The sequence below is a fragment of the Carya illinoinensis genome, chromosome 13 (genome assembly GCF_018687715.1).
Source record: "Carya illinoinensis cultivar Pawnee chromosome 13, C.illinoinensisPawnee_v1, whole genome shotgun sequence".
Lineage (NCBI taxonomy): Eukaryota > Viridiplantae > Streptophyta > Magnoliopsida > Fagales > Juglandaceae > Carya > Carya illinoinensis.
The window spans coordinates 33,651,259-33,673,579 of NC_056764.1; the positions used below are offsets into that span (position 1 = coordinate 33,651,259).

General features: G+C 34.7%; 3 protein-coding genes and 1 non-coding gene across 8 annotated transcripts; 3 read left to right on the forward strand and 1 right to left on the reverse strand.

Moving 5' to 3' along the window:
- Positions 1–2,088: 2,088 nt before the first annotated feature.
- Positions 2,089–5,847, reverse strand: LOC122290789 (E3 ubiquitin-protein ligase SINAT2-like). Of its 5 annotated transcripts, none has more exons than XM_043098438.1 (4): positions 5,533–5,847; positions 3,893–4,207; positions 3,212–3,598; positions 2,089–2,677 (listed from the first exon to the last, which is right to left on the reverse strand). In XM_043098438.1, exons 2-4 carry the CDS (start codon positions 4,109–4,111, stop codon positions 2,327–2,329), a joined length of 957 nt encoding a protein of 318 aa, XP_042954372.1. In that variant the 5' UTR covers positions 4,112–4,207; positions 5,533–5,847; the 3' UTR covers positions 2,089–2,326. The 5 variants fall into 5 exon arrangements, with proteins under 5 accessions (XP_042954372.1, XP_042954371.1, XP_042954370.1 ...); XM_043098437.1 differs by having other exon boundaries at positions 5,461–5,847; XM_043098436.1 differs by having other exon boundaries at positions 5,448–5,847.
- Positions 5,848–7,722: 1,875 nt separating this feature from the next.
- TRNAA-AGC lies at positions 7,723–7,795 on the forward strand. Its single transcript has one exon. It is a non-coding gene; the product is annotated as a tRNA-Ala (tRNA).
- A 629-nt stretch (positions 7,796–8,424) lies between these two features.
- On the forward strand, positions 8,425–14,194 carry LOC122291887 (formate--tetrahydrofolate ligase). Its single transcript, XM_043099921.1, has 5 exons — positions 8,425–8,848; positions 9,117–9,266; positions 11,155–12,330; positions 12,906–13,052; positions 13,639–14,194. The coding sequence occupies exons 1-5, from the start codon at positions 8,687–8,689 to the stop codon at positions 13,912–13,914; spliced, it is 1,911 nt and encodes a 636-aa protein (XP_042955855.1). The 5' UTR covers positions 8,425–8,686; the 3' UTR covers positions 13,915–14,194.
- A 1,095-nt stretch (positions 14,195–15,289) lies between these two features.
- LOC122292631 (GTP-binding protein BRASSINAZOLE INSENSITIVE PALE GREEN 2, chloroplastic) lies at positions 15,290–19,650 on the forward strand. The gene is made up of 3 exons (XM_043101072.1): positions 15,290–16,830; positions 17,046–17,213; positions 18,819–19,650. The coding sequence occupies exons 1-3, from the start codon at positions 15,610–15,612 to the stop codon at positions 19,206–19,208; spliced, it is 1,779 nt and encodes a 592-aa protein (XP_042957006.1). The 5' UTR covers positions 15,290–15,609; the 3' UTR covers positions 19,209–19,650.
- The last annotated feature ends 2,671 nt before the right edge of the window (positions 19,651–22,321 follow it).

Consider the following 22,321-nt stretch of genomic DNA (forward strand, 5'->3'; position numbering starts at 1 on the left):
AATATCTCCTTTTGGTTTGATAAATGGTGTGGAGATGAAGCTCTTGTAAGCAGTTTTCCTGTGTATTAGCCTCGACTGAAATTGAAAGATTGTTGGTTAGATGATGGCTGGGATGTGGACTTATTATTCAGGTTCGTAGGACATCAAAAGACTCAAGATATTGTGAATTCCGTGTGTGGGTATAAGAATGGTTTAGATAGGCTGGTTTGGTTGCCGAAGGAGGATGGTGTGTTTAGTTCATCAGAGGCCTGGGAATGTATAAGAGTCCGAGCTCCTAAAATCAAATGGGACAAGTGGATATGGCATACATGTATCCCAAAGAAAATGACTATTATTTTGTGGAAGTGTTTTAATAATGTATTAAGTGTGGATGACAGATTAAGAAGAGTGGGCATTCCAATTGAATCCAAGTGTGATTGCTGCACAAAAGGTGCTTATGAAGATCTCAAACAAGTTTTTGTAGCAGGGGAGGTGGCTAAGTCTATCTGGAGGAGATGTGCGAGCCATGTGGGATTGTCGAGTTTTGATTTCAGATCCTGGGTTGGGATGGTGTCTGCATGGTAACATAGAGCAACAAAGAGGTCAGTCTGTGGCCTATTATTTGGCATCATTCCTGCCATTGTTACATGGGTTTTATGGACTAGGAGGTGTACTGCTAGGATGGAAGGTAGAACAGAGTCGGTGGAGGTGCTATGGAATAAAGCGAAAATCTGGATTGCAAAAATAAGTGAGAAGGCCTGTGATCTTCAGGTTCTCTCTGGGCAAGATGTTCAGTTGCTACGAGAATTTAATTTCAATTCGAGACCTACTCGCAAGAAGTGTATGGTGCCTGTTTATTGGATTAGACCGAAGCAAGGATGGGTTAAACTTAGTACGGACCGGAGTAGCAAGGGCAACCCAAGGCAATCTGGAGCGGAGGGTGTTTTGAGGGATCAAAATGGCAATTTGATAATAGCTTTCTCTACCCCTCTTGCTTATGGGACAAACAACTATGCAGAATTTATGGGTTTACTCTTAGGAGTGAGAACTTTTTGTTTGCTTGGGTTGAATTATGTAGAGATAGAGTTGGATTCGAAGGTTGTAGTTAATTGGTTGTTGCTGTATAAGTGCCCGGTGTGGTACTTGGAGGACTATTGGGATGAGCTTATAGGATTGCTTAGAGGAAAATGTTATACTGTCAGTCATATTTTTAGACAAGGTAATGACCGGCAAATTATTTGGCTCGACTTGCGTCGGATGATGGTGCTATATCGTATTCATAGAGTACTTTGGAATCGGTTCCTCATCTCTTAAGAGGGCTACTAAGAACTGATAGAGCGGGTCTTCCTACATAAGATAGTACCCAATGTTGATATTGATGGTTTGTTTGTTTTTTGATTCATAGTTGAGTTGTTGGTTTCTTGTTGGTTGTAGTTTCGGTTTTCCTCCAACATAAAGTGAGGTCTTTTTTTAATAAATTTGGAGACGGATCACTATTGTACATTGATCCGGACTATATTAAAAAGAAAATATTAAAAAAGGTATTACTGTGCTGCTATTGAAAGCTTGCATGCATATAAAAAAACAACCAAAACGATGCAGAACCGTGTGTACTTAAGTACTTATAATTAAGTACTTATTTCTTAAGCAACAAGTAGTACTACTAACTATACTAACTATCAAAACCATAGACGAAAATTCTCAATTATTGATCAATCATGAGTTGGGGCCCTCTTTCCCCAGCTTCCACGATATTAGGTAAAATTGAAACGTCGAAGGTACAGTCTTGACGGGTTGACGAATGACGATATATGGTCCGATACAAATTAATAATATATTCAAGCAAATGCATTAAATATATATAAATTCATATAAAATATTTGTAGACAAGTCTACAAATTTAGGAAATATTAATATTCCCGCCGGCCCCGTCCCACGCCCAGGGGGGGGGGGGGGGGGGGGGGGGGGGGGGGGGGGGGGGGGGGTGTGTGTGGTTGGGGTGGTGTTGGGACTTATGCATATATATATATATGTGTGTGTGTGTGTGTGTGTGTGTGTATGGCAGCTGGTAGATTTAGAACTAGACATTAATCAAACCAGCTTAAAATCATCGCAGGGAAATTAAGATGCCCTTCTAGCTAGACTGATCATAAATTATTGAAAGCTGATCGTAACTTCGACAAGAAACGCAAAATCTATGTACCCATGCATTAATTTACAGAGTAACAAGCAGCTAGCTAGCTAGCTCTTGGGATAATATATGTATATATATAATTTCTACATGTATCAATGATCTAGCTAGCTAGCTAGCTTCCAATTTTTCCAACTTCAGCGCCTCTTCTACCTACTATTTTAAAGCCGTTTGTGTCTCAACATTCTTTTGCACTTCCCATATACGACCAGAGAGTCTCAGCTTCAACTCCTTCATATTGCCGCCAGAAAAAGAGAGTGCTAAGTTTCTGTGAATGATTAATCCATCTTGACTGTCTCTTACTTTCCTGTGGCCATCACGAATACTCCTTGGTATACCTTTCCAAGTAAGTTTCCTTCCATGTCCACCAACTTCTAGACTGTAACTAAAATGCTTTGCCTCCTCTTCCTCACCCATGAATCGCAGGAAGGCCATGTAAACTGGTGCCATTTCTAGATGGAAAGCCTCAAAATGCAAACAGAACTGACGTCCAAAACAATTGAAGACCTGCGCGCAGTACCAAATTTAATTAATTACTTTCAAAAATTTGGTGTAAACTAAATTAATAGATCTAAGTCAAGAAAGGATCAAAGGGTGAGATAGATAATATTAATTCGTATATGGGGTTTAATTTGTATTTCATTCAGCTTTTCCTTTGCTTAAGCCTATTCCTGCCCGTTCTTCCCGAGACTCAAGGAAAGGCAGATTGACATGCTAAGCTGTGTATGTTGCAAAAACAAATAGTAAACATACCTCTGCAGAAGTTCACACTCCTGCAGGAATCCAGCTGACATGCATCGTTAAAAAAAAAAAAAAATTAAATATGAGTGTTTTATTTAATAAAAAAATTGTCCCCTGTCTAGGGCAACTGCGCGGTTCCAATGTTATTTTTCATGTTGAAGTTACATTAAGATTGAATTTAACTCATAAGGCAAGGTGGGATTTTCATCTGCCTTTTATCCAATCATATCATGCACTGATCATGCTGTGTCTGTGTGCAAGGGTGAGGGGTGTCATGAAAGAGAGATTAACGACTCTTACACTTAGCATCCATGTAGCATCCCCAACTTCTTGGGGACTAGATTTCACATATCTGTGGTTGAAAGAACACCCATCATGGATGTCAACTTTGTGATCATTCTTGAGATGCCCGACAAGGAGCGGGATATCACCAGTGACAGAACAATAATTTCCACTATAAGGGCAGTTGAATGGGCGATGTTTGCAGTGTTTCTCATGTTTGATCTTGCTGTAGTATGGGAATTTGTCGTGACAACCTAATACCTGATACCTGCAAGGAAGCTCTAGTGACTCCGATAATTTCTCTAAAGCCAAGCACCTTATATTTCCAAGCTCATGGCGACATGTCGGGCAACTGTTGGGCACTCTACCCTTGCAGTTTGAACATAGAGTGTGGCCATTTGGACACTAAGACATTAAACAAAAAAGAAACAAGTTATTATGACTGATGGGATTCAAATTTTTTATGGAACTTGTTACTAGAAATTGAAATGCTTAAATTGTCAAGCAGTTAATGACTGTTAATTGAAAAATAAAAAAGAAAAGGGGAAGTTATGACGATGGATTATGTATGATATTATCATGACAAAGAAACACATCTAACAAGTTAATTTGCAACACCTGAATGGTAAGAGTTGTAATGAAACTGTAGTCCTTTTGACATTGTTCAGGTTCAAAGTTGGGAATCTAAGAAAAAAATACCTGGTATATTGGAGGGTGCATTAGATTCATGCAAACAGGACACTCAAGTAGCTCATGCAAATCATCATTTGAGGCCGGCCTTCCCGGATTCCGGCCTGAACCTGGGGCCACGTTTCTGTGAATGGAACTTCTCAACTCCGCATCAGTAGTTTCCAAATCCGAATCTGCAATGCAAAAATCAGTGGCTCCCTTCACGAAGCCTCCTCCGCCAGGGAACATGTTTTCTTCCCTCAACTGTCAATTCTGGAATGCCTCTCCTCAGAAACAATATCTACTCTCTGGTATCGCTTTCTTGTTGTTTATGGATGGATTGAGCTGGTCATACAGATTAACATGAGAAGTTCACCCACTGGTGCATGTTATACACTACAGCAAGATTAAGGTTGATTAAAGTGCATTGAAATTCTAATTCACGAGTCAAATTTCTCACGGGAAACGAGGTTCTATTGAGATTGTTTCGGTAAACAAGTATTAAACGAGCAGAGATCTAAGTGAATTAGAACTCTGCCTGAAGACCAGAGTTCTTAGCCTACGGGACACCAGTTCAATCTATTATGGTTAAACATAAATATAAATAATAAAACATACCGACTTCCATAACAAATTAAATTTTTGGGAAAAGTCATATTTCAGTACAAGAACAAGATCCCGAGTTCAAATCTAACTCTACACTTACCTATTTAATTAAATATTTTACATGTTAAACTCATTTATTAAGGAAGCCCATACATTAAGGGAGCAACATAAATATAAATAATAAAATCTATTTTTTTTCAATTCACTTAAACTTTCAAAAGAAGTGAACAAATATTACTGCTGTATAAAAATAAAATTTATGGACCGTATAGATCTACTTGATTGTACAACATTGAAACACTATCCTTCCAAAAAATGACACATATCAGAACCTTATGAAAGTCCACGCAGCTGCAAATGGGAAAGCATAACTTGCACAATCCACAAAGAATATGGAATAGTTTCATATAGTTGAACACCTTGTTGACTCCATCTAAGAATTATCAGTAAATATCGAGCACTTCACTACACAAAGTCAAAAATATCACCTATTTCTGTTGATAAATACAAAATAGTCTCAAAACGTGGAGTTATATGACTCTAAGATTTCATAGCTAAGACGTTGGCCATGGTATTACAGCCACAGGATTCCAATTACAAATGCAAAACTTTTACAGGCTAGATTGTATTCCTCAAGGTGGGATAAAAGATACATTTTGAACGCTAGGAACCACATATTCAGAATATTCACAGTACCAAAATAGTTGTAATCCGTGGGGCATATAAGAAAGAGAACTACGAAAAAGACCGTCCAAAGCAAATTTAGAATTTCAACAAGATTCAAAGTCTAGACCCGTTTCATTTTCTTGGCAACTTTTTTTCAAAATGCCCAGAAAATATAAGTTGATTTCGTACGAAGATTCAAGTACATATGCTCGATCAAATAACATCACAGGCAGAATTAGAAAGTGAATAGAGAGGATATAAAAAAAACTAAACAGAAACAGCAAAATCCAGATGAAAAACAGAGCCCCTGCACCTGAAGAACTCACAAGAAGGCGCAGAATGGCAGAGAACTGTGGCACACCAAGATGATCATGAGAGATCAGTCTGAGCCAAAATACCTGAGCATTCAATCCACTCGAGCATCCAATAATTGTATCGTATATGGATCGCAACGACAAGAGAGACAAGCCAGGTGACTTGTGAGGTGGAGCAATGTCCGTGAAAGAAGGATGGCTCCGGGAATTGCGTGCCTTAGCCTGATTTGGAGGCGGAACAGCTGAAGCAAAGAGTCAAAGAAAAAGGAAAGAAAAAGTAAAGATTTGGATATGCTGGCCTTATACTTCATGCACATTGGTCATCCAGTGATTTGTACAACACATATCTTGGCCTGCATTGGGAGCAACGTTTGTGCATCCAAACCTTTCATTTTTGCCAATATATTAATCTCTTTTTTTTCCTGCTGTTGTTGTTTTTATACACACACATGCATGTATGTGGGCCTCTGTTTCTTGCTTTCTTTTGCCATGGACATTGAAGTTTTGGAGAATCGGGTGGCCGTTAAAAGTTGGGATAATAGTATGAGTTTTGCTACGTACGTACAATCCACGACGGATCTGGCAAGGTGGCTGAATTCGATTGGTTAAATAATGGATGAAGTCAAAGAACAGAGAAGGGGACAAGAGAGTTTTGAATGTGAGAGGCCCAATTATCCAAACCTCGTGCAGAGGTGTTCCCGAGCTTATAAAGAGCTCGAGTTTCTGTGATTACAACAATACATGTCTCGTTGCAATCCATGAAGGAATCCAATGTAAACAAGAATGAACTGTACAAAATTATTTGAAAGTGGGAAGTGGGCTTCTTTTATTTTTTTTTTTTTTTTTTAAGAATAGCAAATATAGTCGTAAAATCACCTGTTAAGAGATTTGGAGATAGAGATGAGAATTTTAAATTTGAAATGAAAGTTTAAAATATTATTTTTAGTATTATTATTATTTTAAAATTTAAAAAAATTGTATTAAGATTTGAAAAAGTTGAATTGTTTATTATATTTTATATGAAAATTTAAGAAAGTTGTAATGATGAAATGAGAATTTTGAGTTTGAGATGAGATTTATTTACCCTCAAACCAAGATACCATCTCCTTTACCTTCTTTTTATTCTAATTTATTATTTTTTTCATTTACAATCATAAAATTATGCTCCTCTTCCATTTTCATGTCATTCATCAGCAATGGCAGAATCAGCAATTTTTTTTTTTAGAGAGGTCAAATTTTCTAGTGTGCAACACATTAAAATTCAAAACTCATAAAAACATATATATATAATTACATATCGATAATATGTAATTTACACGTAGAAATAAAATTTTAAAAATATAATATCTTAATATATGTTTTCAATTTTTGACGATAATATTTCATGAAATAATTCATTCATTATTATTTTTATAATGAAATATTTAGAATTTATTTGTTTCATATAAATTATCAAGTAATCTTTGATAATGACATCCTTCATTCTAGTATGTAAGCTAGTTTATTAAGTTTCATATAAATTCTAAATTTTTTGTGTCACATTAAGTATATAATACTATGATACAGACCTTAAATAAGTTTTTTCTTACTCAATAAAATATAAAGGATAAAACCTCTTAACTATAGATAACCAACTTTCAAGAATTTTTCTTATATTTTTATTTTAGATTCTATATTAAGAAACCTAATATTGTATAACAAAAAATTTTGAGATCCATATTAATAAGTTTATTATTTCTCTTAAATTTAGTTTTAATTTAATTTTGGTGAGACCATACTCTTAAAAATAAATAATATATAGAAATTATACAAAATTATGAGATTATAGGAAAAATATTGGAGTGACATTTATAAGTATATTGAAATTTTATAAAATTTTGTAGAACATATGGAGATTATAAATTATTTTGGGAGGTTATTTTCTATATTTATAAAATTATAATTAAAAAATAATGTATATTTTGATTTTTCAAAAAATCTTGGGGGGCCATAGATACATGTAGGTCTGCCACTGTTCGCTAGTGTTGATTGTCATGTCCAAAAATTAACGTAAAAGGTACATAAAAGAATCGATTGAACCGAAATGTTTAGTCATTATAGTATCGGAAATTGATGATTTTTCTAACCAAAATGTATATTGAAACACATTAGAATTTCATTTTTAAATATTGTAACGAGGACGTAATATTGTAAGGTATCTACACATTTTTATCTTTTTGTAAGAATAGATGTCATTTTGTTGACATCGTAGATCAATTTCCTAAGTCCCACAAAGGGGATGTAGCTCAGATGGTAGAGCGCTCGCTTAGCATGCGAGAGGTACGGGGATCGATACCCCGCATCTCCATTGTTTTTCACTTTTTTTTTTCTTTAATGTTTTTTTTTTATTGGGGTTTACTTGAGTGCCGTTTAGAAACTAGTTAAGATGAGTTGGATTAAAAGTTTAATATAATATTATTTTTTAATATTATTATTATTTTAAAAATTAATAAAATTATAATCATCACATAATATAAAGTAAAATAATTTTATTGTAAAAATGAGGATTATGTGTTTGGATGTTGGTATTATCTCAATATTTTTTAATATACTTTACTATTATTTATTATTTTTTACATTATTTTTATTAATATTTATTATTTTTTATTATTATTTAATATTCTATTATTATTTTTTACCTATTTTTTTATTATTATTCACAACATATATCAATACTTTTTAATTCCTAAATTCAACCCCTCGTTCACTTTTATAAAATTTATCTCATCTCATTTAATTATTATAATTTTTCTTAAATTTTTACATAAAATAAAATAAATAATTTAATTTTTTTAAATTTTAATATAAAAATATATTATCTTACTTTTAATTTTAATCTTTTATCTCTTCTTTATCTCAAAAATCAAACGAGGCAGTCTTATCATATCACAGCCGACTCCATCACCTTGCATCTCATTCAGGAACCTACATGTCACTATATTTTACTCTGAATCCATTGGTTATTGCCGTTCCAAACTATAACTTGGGGGGTAATGGTATCGTCTCCCAACACGGCAACACCCAGTTCTCAGCCTCACCTCACAGGATAAACGTACACACAAATCAATGTTTCTCAGAGCCTCTCCCCACTTGCGTGTTTAAGATCGATAAAAGATTCTGTCACAGATTCATAAACTCATTGGATAGAAAGTGTTAGAATCTCACAAGATAATTAGACCCAGAAATTGAATTCTTCAAAATGAGTTCTTCAAAAACAGTTAGGAAGTTGCAGGTGCTGTCCCCAGTCCCAGCAGACATAGACATTGCCAACTCCGTTGAGCCTCTCCACATCTCTGATATTGCCAAGGAGCTCAATTTGAGTCCCAATCACTATGATCTTTATGGGAAATACAAGGCCAAGGTGAGTTTAATCTTAAATCCCACTTCAATGTAATAGATTTGTGTTGTATTATTATGGTTTTCCCTCGTTCTCGCTCTGTCTCTCGCTTAGCCGAGGACATAAGCGGGTTTTTTTTCCTATTGTTTTTCTTTTCTTTTCTTTTTTTGTGGGTAACAACGCAATACAAGTTAAAATTGAGAAGTCAATTGACAGAGCAAGCGAAAGGAAGGTTGATTCGTTTTTTGTTGTGGTATTTTGGATTTGAATGATTTGGGTTTATATCTTGTAGGTTTTGTTATCTGTGCTTGATGAGCTTGAAGGATCTGAAGATGGGTATTATGTGGTGGTTGGAGGGATTACTCCTACTCCTCTTGGAGAAGGCAAGTCTACTACAACTGTTGGGCTCTGTCAAGCACTGGGTGCTTTTCTTGATAAAAAGGTAATAATTCTAATAATTACATTTTATCGTCTTTTTAATGCTGACTTCTCTCAGGGGTTAAGTATTGAATCATATTCCCCCATTCGGCTTTAACCATTTTGTATCAACTCCTATTTTAGTGAATGACACTTAAACCACTCTAAATTGAGATATCCCTACACTATATTTGGGGAAAGTGCTCTTATACTCAGAGAAGATATCAAAAATATAAAAGTTAGTTCCATTAATGCGCTATTTTAGGTGTGTTAAGAAATGCAGGGTTTGGTGAAAATTAACCAAACTTGTCTAATCTGGTTCAAGCCCGGTGTATAAATAATTCTATTTCCAGGTTCATCCAGGCTTGAGCTTTTTTGTTAGCATAATCTAACATTCAAATAAAACTATTTCCTATGCCTATAGATAATGCTGTAATCGAGCCAAGCCGAACCGATCTTTGGCTTGCCGAGCTCGGCTCGACTCAAAAAACTCTAGTTCGAGCCCTTGGGCTCAAGCCCAAGCTTGAGATTTTTATTTAATCTTTGTTCAAGCTAGACTCGGCAAGCTAAACTCTCAACTCAGCTTGAGTTGTTTTTTTTCTATTTTTTGAATTAAGATTTAATAATTAATAAATTAGAAAAATAAAAAATCTAATATTAAATTTGTACAACTAACAAGGAGAACCTCTATTGAATTATAAGATTTTAAAATTTATCCATAATAACAATATATTATATGCCTACATAAATTATTAATACGTACACATGATATGATAGCATATATCTATTTCATATATGGTTCTCACATACTAGTATATGAAATTATTAAATATTATTGACTAATTATTGTAGAAATTATAAAATATAGCTATGAAGCATCTTCATATATAGGCATAAGTAATTAGGTTACATGTTATATATTTAATTATAAAAGTGTTATGCTTATATTATTAGCTAATACAAATATATATGTATATACAGAGGTGTGTGTATTTATTTATTAATATATGAATGAGCTTTAATCGAGTCTAGCTAACGAGTCAACTTGGGCATAAACGAGCTGGCGTTAACAAGCCTTAGTCAAATTAAGTCGAGTTTAGTCAGGGTAGGTGTCATTTACTAATGGTATATGCTTTCACGGTCAAGCATTTTTTTTTTTTTATCCAATGAGTCGAGTTTAATTTGAGTTTAACTGGGCAAGTACCGAGTGGGCTATTGAACATAATGGTTCATTTACAGCCCTACCAATAGAAGGGATAGGAAAAATTTTGACAATTACATACAATCCTTGGATTGTTTGCTTTTCATGCTCCATATCAATTGACAACCATTGTGTTGCTCTTTCTTATCTGGAGCTTCATTGATGTGATTAACGGAGCAGCTGAGCCTGAGATCTTATGGACATGAGTTGAATCAATAACCTTAAGAAAATATTAGTAAGATTGAAGGCGTGTCTCTATTCATTAAAAGAAGGTATGTTGACATAAGATGCCTCTTTATTTTATGTGGAGGAACCATAGGAGTGTTTTTATTATTATTATTTTGAAGAAATGAGAATTTGGTTGACTTGGAAGATTTGTTACTGTTAACATCTTTGCTGTTGATTTATGTGTTTAATGTTTGTTGTGTTTAGCTATTCTTTTTCTTTTGCGTGTCCCAATAGTTGTTGAGGTAAAGTCCTGGCTCAGTCTATATATGTTGCTTACACTACCAGAGAAGAATGACTGTGTCAATTATGATTAATGTTATCAAATGTGAAAGTTCTTTCTTCTTGCCAACTTGTTCTCGTAATCAAGCAAGAATTATGAATTATCTTTAGGATTGTTTGGATGTGAAATCTTGCAGTTTTGTTACTCTGCATCAGTTCATATTAGACAATTTCCTGACTAGAAACTCTGTGTTTCTGATGCTAGGTCATTACCTGCCTTCGTCAACCATCACAAGGACCTACTTTCGGAATCAAAGGGGGTGCAGCAGGTGGTGGTTACAGTCAAGTGATCCCAATGGATGAGTTCAATCTTCACCTAACAGGAGACATCCACGCAATAACAGCTGCCAACAATCTTCTAGCCGCTGCCATTGATACCCGGGTTTTTCATGAGTCAACCCAGTCAGACAAGGCTCTCTTAAACCGTTTATGTCCACCAAACAAAGAAGGAAAACGGAGCTTTAGTGACATCATGTTTAGGCGTCTGAGGAAGCTTGGTATTTCGAAGACCAGGCCCGAGGATCTTACACCTCAGGAAGTTAAAAAATTTGCTAGACTCGATATTGACCCTGAATCGATCACATGGAGAAGAGTAATGGATGTAAATGACAGGTTTTTGAGGAAGATTACTGTTGGCCAGGGTCCAGAAGAAAAAGGGATGGTGAGAGAAACAGGGTTTGATATTTCAGTTGCTAGTGAAATCATGGCTGTTTTAGCCCTGACAACGTCCCTTGCTGATATGAGAGAGAGGCTTGGGAGGATGGTGATTGGAAATAGCAAGGCTGGGGACCCTGTAACTGCAGATGATCTTGGAGTTGGAGGTGCTTTGACTGTGCTAATGAAGGACGCTATTAACCCTACTTTAATGCAGACTCTTGAGGGAACTCCAGTTCTTGTTCATGCAGGTCCTTTTGCAAATATTGCTCATGGGAATTCTTCTATTGTGGCTGATAAGATTGCATTAAAGCTGGTGGGACCTGGAGGGCTTGTGGTCACGGAAGCAGGTTTCGGTGCTGATATCGGAACTGAGAAGTTCATGAATATAAAATGCCGATATAGTCGCTTAACACCTCAGTGTGCTGTTATCGTGGCAACAATAAGGGCCTTGAAAATGCATGGTGGTGGGCCAGAAGTTGTTGCCGGGAAACCCCTTGATCATGCCTACATAACTGAAAATGTGGCTCTTGTTGAAGCAGGTTGTGTGAATCTGGCCAAGCATGTTTCAAACACAAAGGCTTACGGTGTGAATGTCGTTGTTGCTGTGAACATGTTCTCTACTGATACTGAGGCAGAACTCAATGCAGTGAGAAACGCTGCTTTGGCTGCTGGGGCGTATGATGCTGTCATATGCACTCATCATGCCCATGGTGGAAAAGGAGCGGTTAGTCACTCTGTTCCCTTAGATATTTTTTTTAATTAATCCAAAAGGCCAACACTATGGGCATGATGAGTAACAAAAATATATGTAACAAAAACTAATTGATCTATGACCATGACTGGTCTGTGAACAATCCCAAGTGAGTGGCTTGGTTTGCTTCCCAAATCTAGTATACGCCATGTTTCTTCAAATTGAACCCAATTTTGATCGTTGGATAATCTCTAATTTCCCATCTCATCCAGCCTTATCATTAACTCATTTTCTTGAATCGAACAAAAATGGTCAATGAAGTATTACATTTATTCCTACTTGTCCTGCAGTTTCGTGCCTCCTTGTTTTTGGTTGTTAGATATCTTGACAATATAAACACTATATAATGCTTTAAACAACACTGGTATGTCTCAATGTTTGTTGTCATTGTATCTGTTGAAGCCAGAAGATGGATTCGCTGACATCAGTCAAATCCCAAATTTCGCTCCTCCCTGTACTTGTGCAGCTGACAATTTATGTTTCTCTACTAGAGATGGGTTTTTTTTTATTTTTTTGAACTTTTTGATAGACATTATCATGGTCATCAGGTTGATCTAGGGATCGCAGTTCAAAGAGCCTGTGAGAATGTCACACAACAATTAAGGTTCTTATATCCTTTGGACGTTAGTATCAAAGAGAAAATTGAGGCAATAGCCAGGTCATATGGTGCCAGTGGTGTTGAATACTCTGACCAGGTAAATTCCTGAATTCTGCAATATATTTTTTACAAGTTCACTTTCTAATTGCATGGTCAACTTTCTCTTGATATCCATCTTTTATAACTTTCAAATTCAATTTGGAAATAAATATTGATTGACATGTACATTGTGGGATTTCTTTCTCCTTTTGTGTTGATTGAAATGTATTAGAACCTCAGATTGTGATTTCTTTTGTTCTCTGTCTTTCTTTTTTTCTTGTCTGGGAATTTCTTAAAATGAACTTTGTTCAGAAAAAATGGCCGATATAAAAAGAATTTCCAACACTTTTGGCTTGCGATTTTGAGACAAATATAGCTGGGAAAGGCATTTTGAAGCTATTTTCCAGCTCATGGTAAATTTATCAAAGAAACCACTTGCTAACAGTCATGAGGAACCATATAAATTTTATCAACATTGAACTCTTGTGTGCCATTTTCACTAAACTTCGTCGGTTTTTCTGTTATCGTGTTAAGAACCAAGATTAAAGAACAGCTGAAGTGCAAATGTCATTCTTTGTGGTATTGGAGAGCTTTTGAACCTTGCTTATAATCTTATTGACTTGGCTGCCTCTTTGCGAATGTAGGCTGAGAAGCAGATTGAGATGTACAGCAGGCAAGGGTTTACCGGTCTTCCAATCTGCATGGCAAAAACCCAGTATTCATTTTCACATAATGCTGCCCAGAAAGGTGCACCTAGTGGATTTGTCTTGCCAATAAGGGATGTGAGGGCTAGCATTGGAGCTGGATTTATCTATCCTTTAGTTGGAACAATGAGTACAATGCCAGGGCTTCCAACAAGGCCTTGCTTTTACGACATTGATCTTGACACATCCACGGGAAAGGTTATTGGTCTCTCTTAATGCTCTACGAACGTCTTTCCATAATGTGTTGTATGCAATCTTGAATCTTGTCGAGGCAGCCCTTTTCAAAGATCATTGGACCACGTCAGAGTTTCAGCCCCCTCCCCATTCATCTTCCGGACTTCTGCTGCTGAGCTTTTTACCTGTTTGTTCTTTATGAGCAGGCCATATAACTTCGAGTGTGAAATAAAAGTTTCTTGTCTAAAAACAGAAGTGTGAAATAAAAGTTTCTTGTCTAAAAACAAAGTGTGAAATAAAAGTTTCATGTATTTTGCTTTCACCTTTTTCCTGATCTGGTTTAAAGAAAACGTGCCTGAAAGATCTTTGTTTGAAGATCTATTATTTCCTGGTGACTTCCATTAGATTATTCTCCAGAAGGTTTTAATGTTAAGATGTCTGCATATGAAAAAGTTACTGTTCTTGGATGACTGCTCCTCAATTGTTAGAACCATTCATGCTATGAATGTTTGAACGTCGGAATTACTTCTCTCTTCCGCTGCAATGACACAGAAGTTATGGCATCAGCATGTATGACATGGTCCTATATAAAAGAAAACAGAGGTGCTGAAAAGGTATAAGTAGAGCTGAACTCCCAAGTTGCCGAAAGACAAATCCTTCACTTTTATATTATACAAGAAGTTTCCCCCTGATTTCACCCAAGCTACAGTCGCTTTCTTAGTGAGTATTGCAACTTGGTAATAAATTGACCTTCAAATTTTGATCGAGCATGTGAATTACAATTTTCCTTCAAATAAAAAACATTAATTTAGTTGAAGTGTTGAGTATACTAGACTAACGGCATGTTTTGACATTTGGAGTATTTTATAATTTTGTTAATAGTAATGAAATTGGTAGTTGAAATATTTTATTAAATTTTAGGAAATTAATGAGAAAATATTAAATAAAAATATTATATAGTTAAAAAATTATTTAAATATAATTTATAAAAAATCTAGTTGGAAACACAATCATACACTAATATGTACACCAATCTATTGTGATTGGTTAAAAAATAGATTTTATTTAAAATATTACTAATTTAAATTTTAAGTATGAAGGAATCAATATTGGTACGCAGATTAGTACGCTACTTTGCTTGTATGTAGAAAAATTCTTTTTAATATTATTGTTGTTTTGAAGTTTGTAAAAATTGTATTTTTTTTTTTGGTTAAATGATTAAATGAAAATTTAGAATTGAAAAATATTTTGTATTTAAATAATATTTAAGAATGAAATTACGATAAATTCTAAGAATTATGAAAATTCTTTAACGGTCCAAACAAGCCAAACTCATCTCGAATTTTTTTCTGCACTTAGCGTCTGAACAACCACCATGTAAAATGTGTTGCGGAGTTTCTATTTAGAATTGCAAAGAGGACAGGTGAAATCTTGGTTGAGTTGAGAAAGGAAAGAAAGCTGACCATCATGCCTTTTTTGTTAGGAGGGATAATTCCTCTAGCAATCCCGAATTTGCTATGCCCTACTGAAACAATATTATGCTACTCAGAGAATCTGAAAAATGTTTCATAGATCTCCCAAAAGTTGTGCTTAAACGGCAATCGTTTTAAAAGGCCAGGACGCCGTTTAAGACAGCATACGCTTAAACCCTAAACCCTCTGATGGTCGAAGAAGAAGAGGAAGAAGAGGAAGGAAACAATTTCTCAACCGCCCAAAGCCCATAACTTTGTTTGGAAAATGCTAAGAATTGCACGAGCCTTCTCTTCCCCTCGAAAGATCAAACAACCCCTCACCCTTTCCCTCTCATTCTTCGCCCAATCCCTCTCGAACCCTTCTCTCTCACATCTCTCTGCCTATTCTCCTTTGGTTCCGAGACTACACCTTCAATACCCTCAATTCCCGCCCCTTCGCTTCTCTTTTTCTTCGATCCCGTCTCTGTCCCTCACCCGCGATGGGAATTTCGACGAAGCCACTTCCCACACTCTCCTCGTCTGCCCCGGTTGCGGGGTTCACATGCAGGACTCTAGCCCTAAACACCCGGGCTTCTTCCTCAAGCCCTCCCAGAAGAGTTCCACTTATCGCTCGCGTGCCCATCTCTTGCCCCTCGCTCTGGAATCCGAATTCCCCGCTTCTCTCAGGAAGGGTCTTTTAATCGAGCCCGAGACCCCCGATTCTGATTCGAATTCTTCGGTCGGGGAGAGCTCCGAGAAACCGGTTGTCTGTGTGCGGTGCCATTCGCTGAGGCATTACGGGAAGGTGAAGGATCCGACAGTGGAGAATCTGTTGCCAGACTTCGATTTCGATTACACGATAGGGAAGAGGCTGGCTTCCACGAGTGGGACCCGTTCGGTGGTGTTGATGGTCGTGGACGCGTCGGATTTTGACGGATCTTTCCCGAGGAAGGTGGCGAAGCTGGTGTCGACGACTATCGAGGAGAACTCCGCTGCGTGGAAGCAAGGGAAGTCGGGGAACTTGCCGAGGCTGGTGCTGGTGGTGACGAAGATCGATTTGCTGCCAAGTGCTGTGTCGCCAACAAGGTTGGAGCATTGGGTGAGGCAGAGAGCGAGGGAGGGAGGAGCGAACAAGATAACGAGCGTGCACATGGTGAGTGCAGTGAGGGATTGGGGGCTGAAGAACTTGGTGGAGGATGTGGTGGGATTGGCCGGTCCGAGAGGGAGCGTGTGGGCGATAGGGGCTCAGAATGCGGGCAAGAGCACGCTAATAAATTCAATCGGGAAGCTTCTCGGAGGAGGAAATATTACGCATTTGACAGAGGCACCAGTGCCTGGGACAACTTTGGGGATCGTTAGAGTGGAGGGGATTTTGCCAGGGCAAGCAAAGCTGTTCGACACGCCAGGGCTTTTGCATCCGCATCAGATCACAACAAGGTTGACGAGGGAAGAGCAGAAACTTGTGCACATCAGCAAGGAGTTGAAACCGCGGACTTACAGGATAAAGGTTGTGCTTTTCTTTTGTTTTTGTTATGCTTATTGTTTGTTCATTGAAACACTGACCTCTATCATTCATGTAGTATTTTCTCACATCAGACTGTTGGCTATGTCTATTTTCTTGCGAGCCATATGATTCTCTGATTCCCTTGTTGCAAGAAAGAATTCATTCCTTCTAGTTGATTTTGTGTGCGCTTTAATGTTTTTATCATTCGATTGTAACAGGTTGGCCATACTGTTCATATTGCTGGACTAATGAGGCTGGATATAGAAGAATCATCTGCAGATTCCATCTATATATCGGTTTGGGCATCTCCTTATCTCCCATTACACATGGGAAAAACCGAGAACGCAAAGACAATGCTAGAGGATCATTTTGGCCGTCAATTACAGGTAATATTTTCCCATGAATTTTTACTCTGCAAGTCCTTTCCTTTCTCGTGATTTGTGCACACTGATAATCAATAGCGTAACTAAAATTTTGTGGATGGTGATTATTATTTTTTTCCCTCCATATGCACCTAGTAATGTGTTTTAAGTTTTTAACTATGGCTTCTTTTTAAGTCCCTCCTGAAGATCTATGAAGCATTGTAGCATCCGCTTTTGACAATTTAGACAAATGTGATTCTCCTCTTGGTCATTTAGAATTCACTCGGCATGACTTCTTTTAGAGTATTCACATTCGGTATCCCAAAGCATCATTTTCCCTATTATTTGAGGATTATTTTAAGATTTTGGTCAAAATGTCCCATACATCTGAATCCCTATTTAGAAAAGAGGTTTAGGGAATGATAAGTTGTTCCTCAAATATAGGGAATCACTATTTATTCCCTAAACTATTTTGTATCAATATTTTATTTTAATAAATAAAATAAATTCTTTTTCTAATCATCTATACTTTATTTTATACTCATATTTGATATATTGTTTTAAATAATAATTTTAAAAATAATTTAATTAATTACGAACATAAAAAAAAAAAAATTTATTTTAAAAATATTATCATATCCACAAAAAAATAATTTAAATTTTTGTTTATAATATTCACTAGAGTGATGGTTCAAAACATAAGAAAAAATATTGAGTAGTTAAGTTTGTAAATGGAAGTGAGAGAAATAAATAATAAAAAAATAATAGATAAATATTATTTTAATAGAATAGAGAAATGATATGTAATAAGATGTAGGAGGTTTTTAAAAGATGAGTAAAAATTTAAGAAAAAATTTTAAAAAATGTACTTTCTAACTAAATTATAACAAATTTTATGGAGAATGGAATGAGAATGCTCTTAAAAGTGTTATATTCCAATAACTGCTGGAGAAATTTTCTGAAAGGGGATTTGGTCAAAATCATATAATTACAAAGGGTTTGGCACAGGCATCTTCCTTACTTTCTAGTGCCTAGTTTTTGCAATTGTAGCCCCGAGTCTATATGATCAAGCAAAATTCTTACCTTATCATTATATTTTTTTAAAATTCATATACAAAATAAAATAAATAATTTAATTTTTTCTTAATTTTTTCAAATTCTAAAATAATAATAATATTAAAATATAATATCTTAAAACTCAAAATTCTCATTAATTTGGAGGGACCCTGTTGTGGGTTTGGGTGTTGAGAAGTGTTAAGGAGAGTTGTGAATAGTAATAAAAAGTAGGTAAAAAGTAATAATAAAGTAATGAATAGTAATAAAAAGTAGGTAAAAAGTAATAATAAAGTAATGAATAGTAATAAAAAGTAGGTAAAAAGTAATGAATAGTAAAAAAAGTAGGTGAAAAGTAATAATAAAGTAATGAATAGTAATAAAAAGTAGGTAAAAAGTAATGAATAGTAAAAAAAGTAGGTGAAAAGTAATAATAAAGTAATGAATAGTAGTGATAAGTGTTGAGAAGTGTTGAAGATACTTCAACACCCAAACACAATCTTATGGAAGATGCATGTTGCATATTGTTTTGTATTATATAATTGTAACATCATTGTGAATTGGTCTTTGCTTCAGCCACCACTTGGGGAGAAGAAACGAGTCGAAGAACTTGGGAAATGGGTGAGAAGGGAATTTTGTGTCAGTGGGAATAGCTGGGACTCAAGTTCAGTGGATATTGCGGCTTCTGGTCTGGGTTGGTTTGCTGTTGGACTTAAAGGAGAGGCAGTCTTAGGTGTTTGGACCTACGAAGGAATCGATGTTGTTCTTCGCAATTCATTAATTCATTACAGATCAAATAATTTTGAAGTTGCAGGGTTTACAGTCTCGAAAATCGTCTCCAACGCCGACCAAGCTTTGAATAAACAGCGCCAAGATGTAAAGAAAAGGAAACAGGGCAACCCAAAAGTATCTGTAACAGCTGAATCATCACTGTTAACAGGCGATGCAGACTCAAATTCTTGTTGAGATAGGCAGCAATTCTCCAAGGGTGATGTGTGAAATCAAGAAAAAAGGTTTCCATCGTCGAAATGGTTTTGGGTGAGCGAGGAACGCATGAATGCAAATATAAACACCAGTTTGCGAGGGCAATGCTAAACCTTGCAACACCATTGAGCTACGGACGGAGTGGTTGACAGCTACTTGAAGCGTGCAGGAGGATTTTCATATTGCAAGCTTTTCTTCTCGAGGAACATCTAACTCTGAATTAGAATGGTGATGTTCCGTGACTCCCATTGTCTTTGGAGACAACAAAAATACTACAGGCAAGTAGAGAAGAGGAGTTAAACTTGCGCAGTGCCTTTTACAAAAATTGCATTGTTTGTTGTTGGTCTTCCTGACTAAAACCATGTAATCCATTTGTGATCATTATATTTATTCTATGTAATTTGTGTCATTTTTATTTGTTTAAGAAGGCTCATATCCATTATCAGCAGACTTGGGCACAAGAGTTTAATCATATCCATTAAGAAGTCACATTCCACCCTCAAAGTCCAGCTCTCAGCCTCTCACTCTCAGCCATGGGATTTGTTTCACAAGAGTTCAATCATTTTTAGACCTAATTTGGTTATACAAAAGAGATAAATTAAGATAAAAATTAAAAATTAAATAAAATATTATTATGAAATTGTTGTCTATAGCGAGTAGCTTGCAGCTTGAATCCATAGTTTTCATGTAACCGTGCCTCCTAATTATTGGAACCTCAGTAGACGAGGGAGCCCGCATTTGATCGGTAGGTAGCGAGTTAGCAAACCAGGCCTTTATGGATAAATTTTTTTTTTAATTTAATAATTAAAAAATTAATTTTAAATGTATTAATATATATTTTTTATTTAATAATAAAATAATATAAAAACATTGAACGGTACTCCAGCGGTACGGATGAGACGGCACAGTACCCACTCGCCCTTTATTTACTTTTTTTTTTTTTTCTGGGGGTGGGGTTGTGCCATTTATTATTGAGTTGGACGTTACTTAAAATGCGGTCTGTCCGCTCCTAATCAATCAAATCCACCCTGACCTTCGGAGTCGGGCTTCTGACAGCCATGTGACGTCGATTACGATTAGAAATTTTTCAGCCACAATAAATTACGTGTAAAAGTCATTTTATAAATTAATAAAATTTTATTATTCATTATTTTTATGCATATAGATCATATCTTTTTTATTTTTTTTAAATTAATTAAATTTTTTTTCTTATTATTTATATATCAAACATTTAATAAAATAACGTAAAATAATAATAAATAGAAATACTCAAATTAATACAATTTAATATAATTTATTATATTATAAAATTATTTTTATTATAAAATAAATATAATAAATTATATAAAATTATGTTAATTTATAAATTTATTTTATTTATATTTTTTATGTACTTAATATTTCTCTTCTTTTATGGTGAAATCTTTTTTTTTTCTTCTATTAAATCAGAATGATTGAAATTAATTTAGATATATATGAAATAAGATAAAATTTAAAAATTAAATAAAATATTATTAAAATATATTTTTTATTTTGTAATTTTAAAAAATTAAATTATTTAATTTTTAAAAAAGATATTATAATGATTCGATGGTTCATAAAAACAAATCCTCAATGATGGGAGGGTTGAGATCCATTTTAACTGATTTTTGTATTCATTACCTTATACGATTTGAATTTTAGACAGAAACGGAAACTGCTTATGGATTCTGCCACCCTAAACACTTTCTATAATTTGTGTTAAAAAATTATGGAAAATTCCGATCCGACACGTTCAAATATGGTTATTATTTCCTTAATTATAGCGTTTTAAATATCATAGATTATTTATGCAAATTGACAATTTCAAATCCTTCACCATTTTCAGGAGCGATAGATGCAAATATATATATAGGTCTATTTAAGAAGCTTTCTTACAAAAAATAACATTTCTAAATAATTTCAATCCAAGTAATATTGTTTCATGTTTACCTTTTGTTGTGCATTAAATTCTACACATGACATGCATTTGACTATATACGTTTAATAATGAAAAATTATATTTGTAGTTTTCGAGTTTGGAGACTGTATGTGTAGGTCATTTAATAAATAAATAAAAATCTCATTTTATGAGAGATATTTTTGTAATTTTAAAGATAAAATTACATAAACCTGCGTTGTAATTTTATTTGAGGACTGTACATAGCATTACTCATTCATGTTTTAATGTCTTACATTGGATAGGTTAGAGGCATTAGACACAACATTAAAATTTGGGTATTTTTTAGAGTGAAAAATGGATTTCTCTCTAAAGATAATTAGGTATGCAACAAATTAGGCAAATTAACTCTACAAAATAGCATATTAATTATATATATGGTAAGATCCAAACAAGAATCAACTTATTAATCAACATTAGTATCCTCATTTAGTTTTTGGAAATAGTATCTTAATGATTGCCATTATTGGCATACCTTTCCAAAAGAAAGGATAATATAAGATCTTATATTCTATTGGGCAGTCCAATAATCAATCTACCATTGGCTTGTTTTAAGGAAGAGATAAGAGTTAGGTAGTGGTGGACTGGTAGTTGAAATTTCCTTAAAAAGTTTTAATTTTAATTTAATATATAAGACAAGTTGTCTTTTGCATTAGGGTAAGATATAGTTAAGCCAACATACTTTATTTGAAAAAGAAATGGATCAATCATTAAAAAAATATTTTTTTATATAAATTTACTCATCTTATTCAAAAAGAATGCGCATAACTTATAAAATATCATTTATCTTTACACCAAAACTTGCTGGATAATTTTGAGATGATGAACATTGAAACAACTACATATAAAGATTTGAGAACCGTTATAGATATAAAGAGATTATACAAAGTAAATCTATAAACTAACGTAACTTCACATAATGCATTAGATTTATTTTATATTAAAAATAATTTTACAATCTAACGTACTGTATGAAGTCACTTTAATTTATAAATTTATTTTTATGTAATCTTTTTATAGTTAAAGTATTTTTGTAAATATTATATCATACTAATACTAAATAAAGCATTATATTTTATGATGGAGAACGAGGTGGTCACGTGTTGATAAAAAAATA

What these genes read in the sequence shown, in the direction of transcription:
- LOC122291887 (XM_043099921.1), top strand. Translation starts at nt 8,687, where the DNA reads ATGAGTTCTTCAAAAACAGTTAGGAAGTTGCAGGTGCTGTCCCCAGTC. An exon ending in ATGGGAAATACAAGGCCAAG is followed by an intron (nt 8,849 to 9,116) that starts GTGAGTTTAATC and finishes TATATCTTGTAG; the next exon opens with GTTTTGTTATCTGTGCTTGA. An exon ending in CCCATGGTGGAAAAGGAGCG is followed by an intron (nt 12,331 to 12,905) that starts GTTAGTCACTCT and finishes CATGGTCATCAG; the next exon opens with GTTGATCTAGGGATCGCAGT.
- LOC122292631 (XM_043101072.1), top strand. Translation starts at nt 15,610, where the DNA reads ATGCTAAGAATTGCACGAGCCTTCTCTTCCCCTCGAAAGATCAAACAA. An exon ending in CGCGGACTTACAGGATAAAG is followed by an intron (nt 16,831 to 17,045) that starts GTTGTGCTTTTC and finishes CGATTGTAACAG; the next exon opens with GTTGGCCATACTGTTCATAT. An exon ending in ATTTTGGCCGTCAATTACAG is followed by an intron (nt 17,214 to 18,818) that starts GTAATATTTTCC and finishes TCTTTGCTTCAG; the next exon opens with CCACCACTTGGGGAGAAGAA.
- LOC122290789 (XM_043098438.1), bottom strand. Translation starts at nt 4,111, where the DNA reads ATGTTCCCTGGCGGAGGAGGCTTCGTGAAGGGAGCCACTGATTTTTGC. An exon ending in TGCACCCTCCAATATACCAG is followed by an intron (nt 3,599 to 3,892) that starts GTATTTTTTTCT and finishes TTAATGTCTTAG; the next exon opens with TGTCCAAATGGCCACACTCT. An exon ending in ATGCTACATGGATGCTAAGT is followed by an intron (nt 2,678 to 3,211) that starts GTAAGAGTCGTT and finishes TACTGCGCGCAG; the next exon opens with GTCTTCAATTGTTTTGGACG.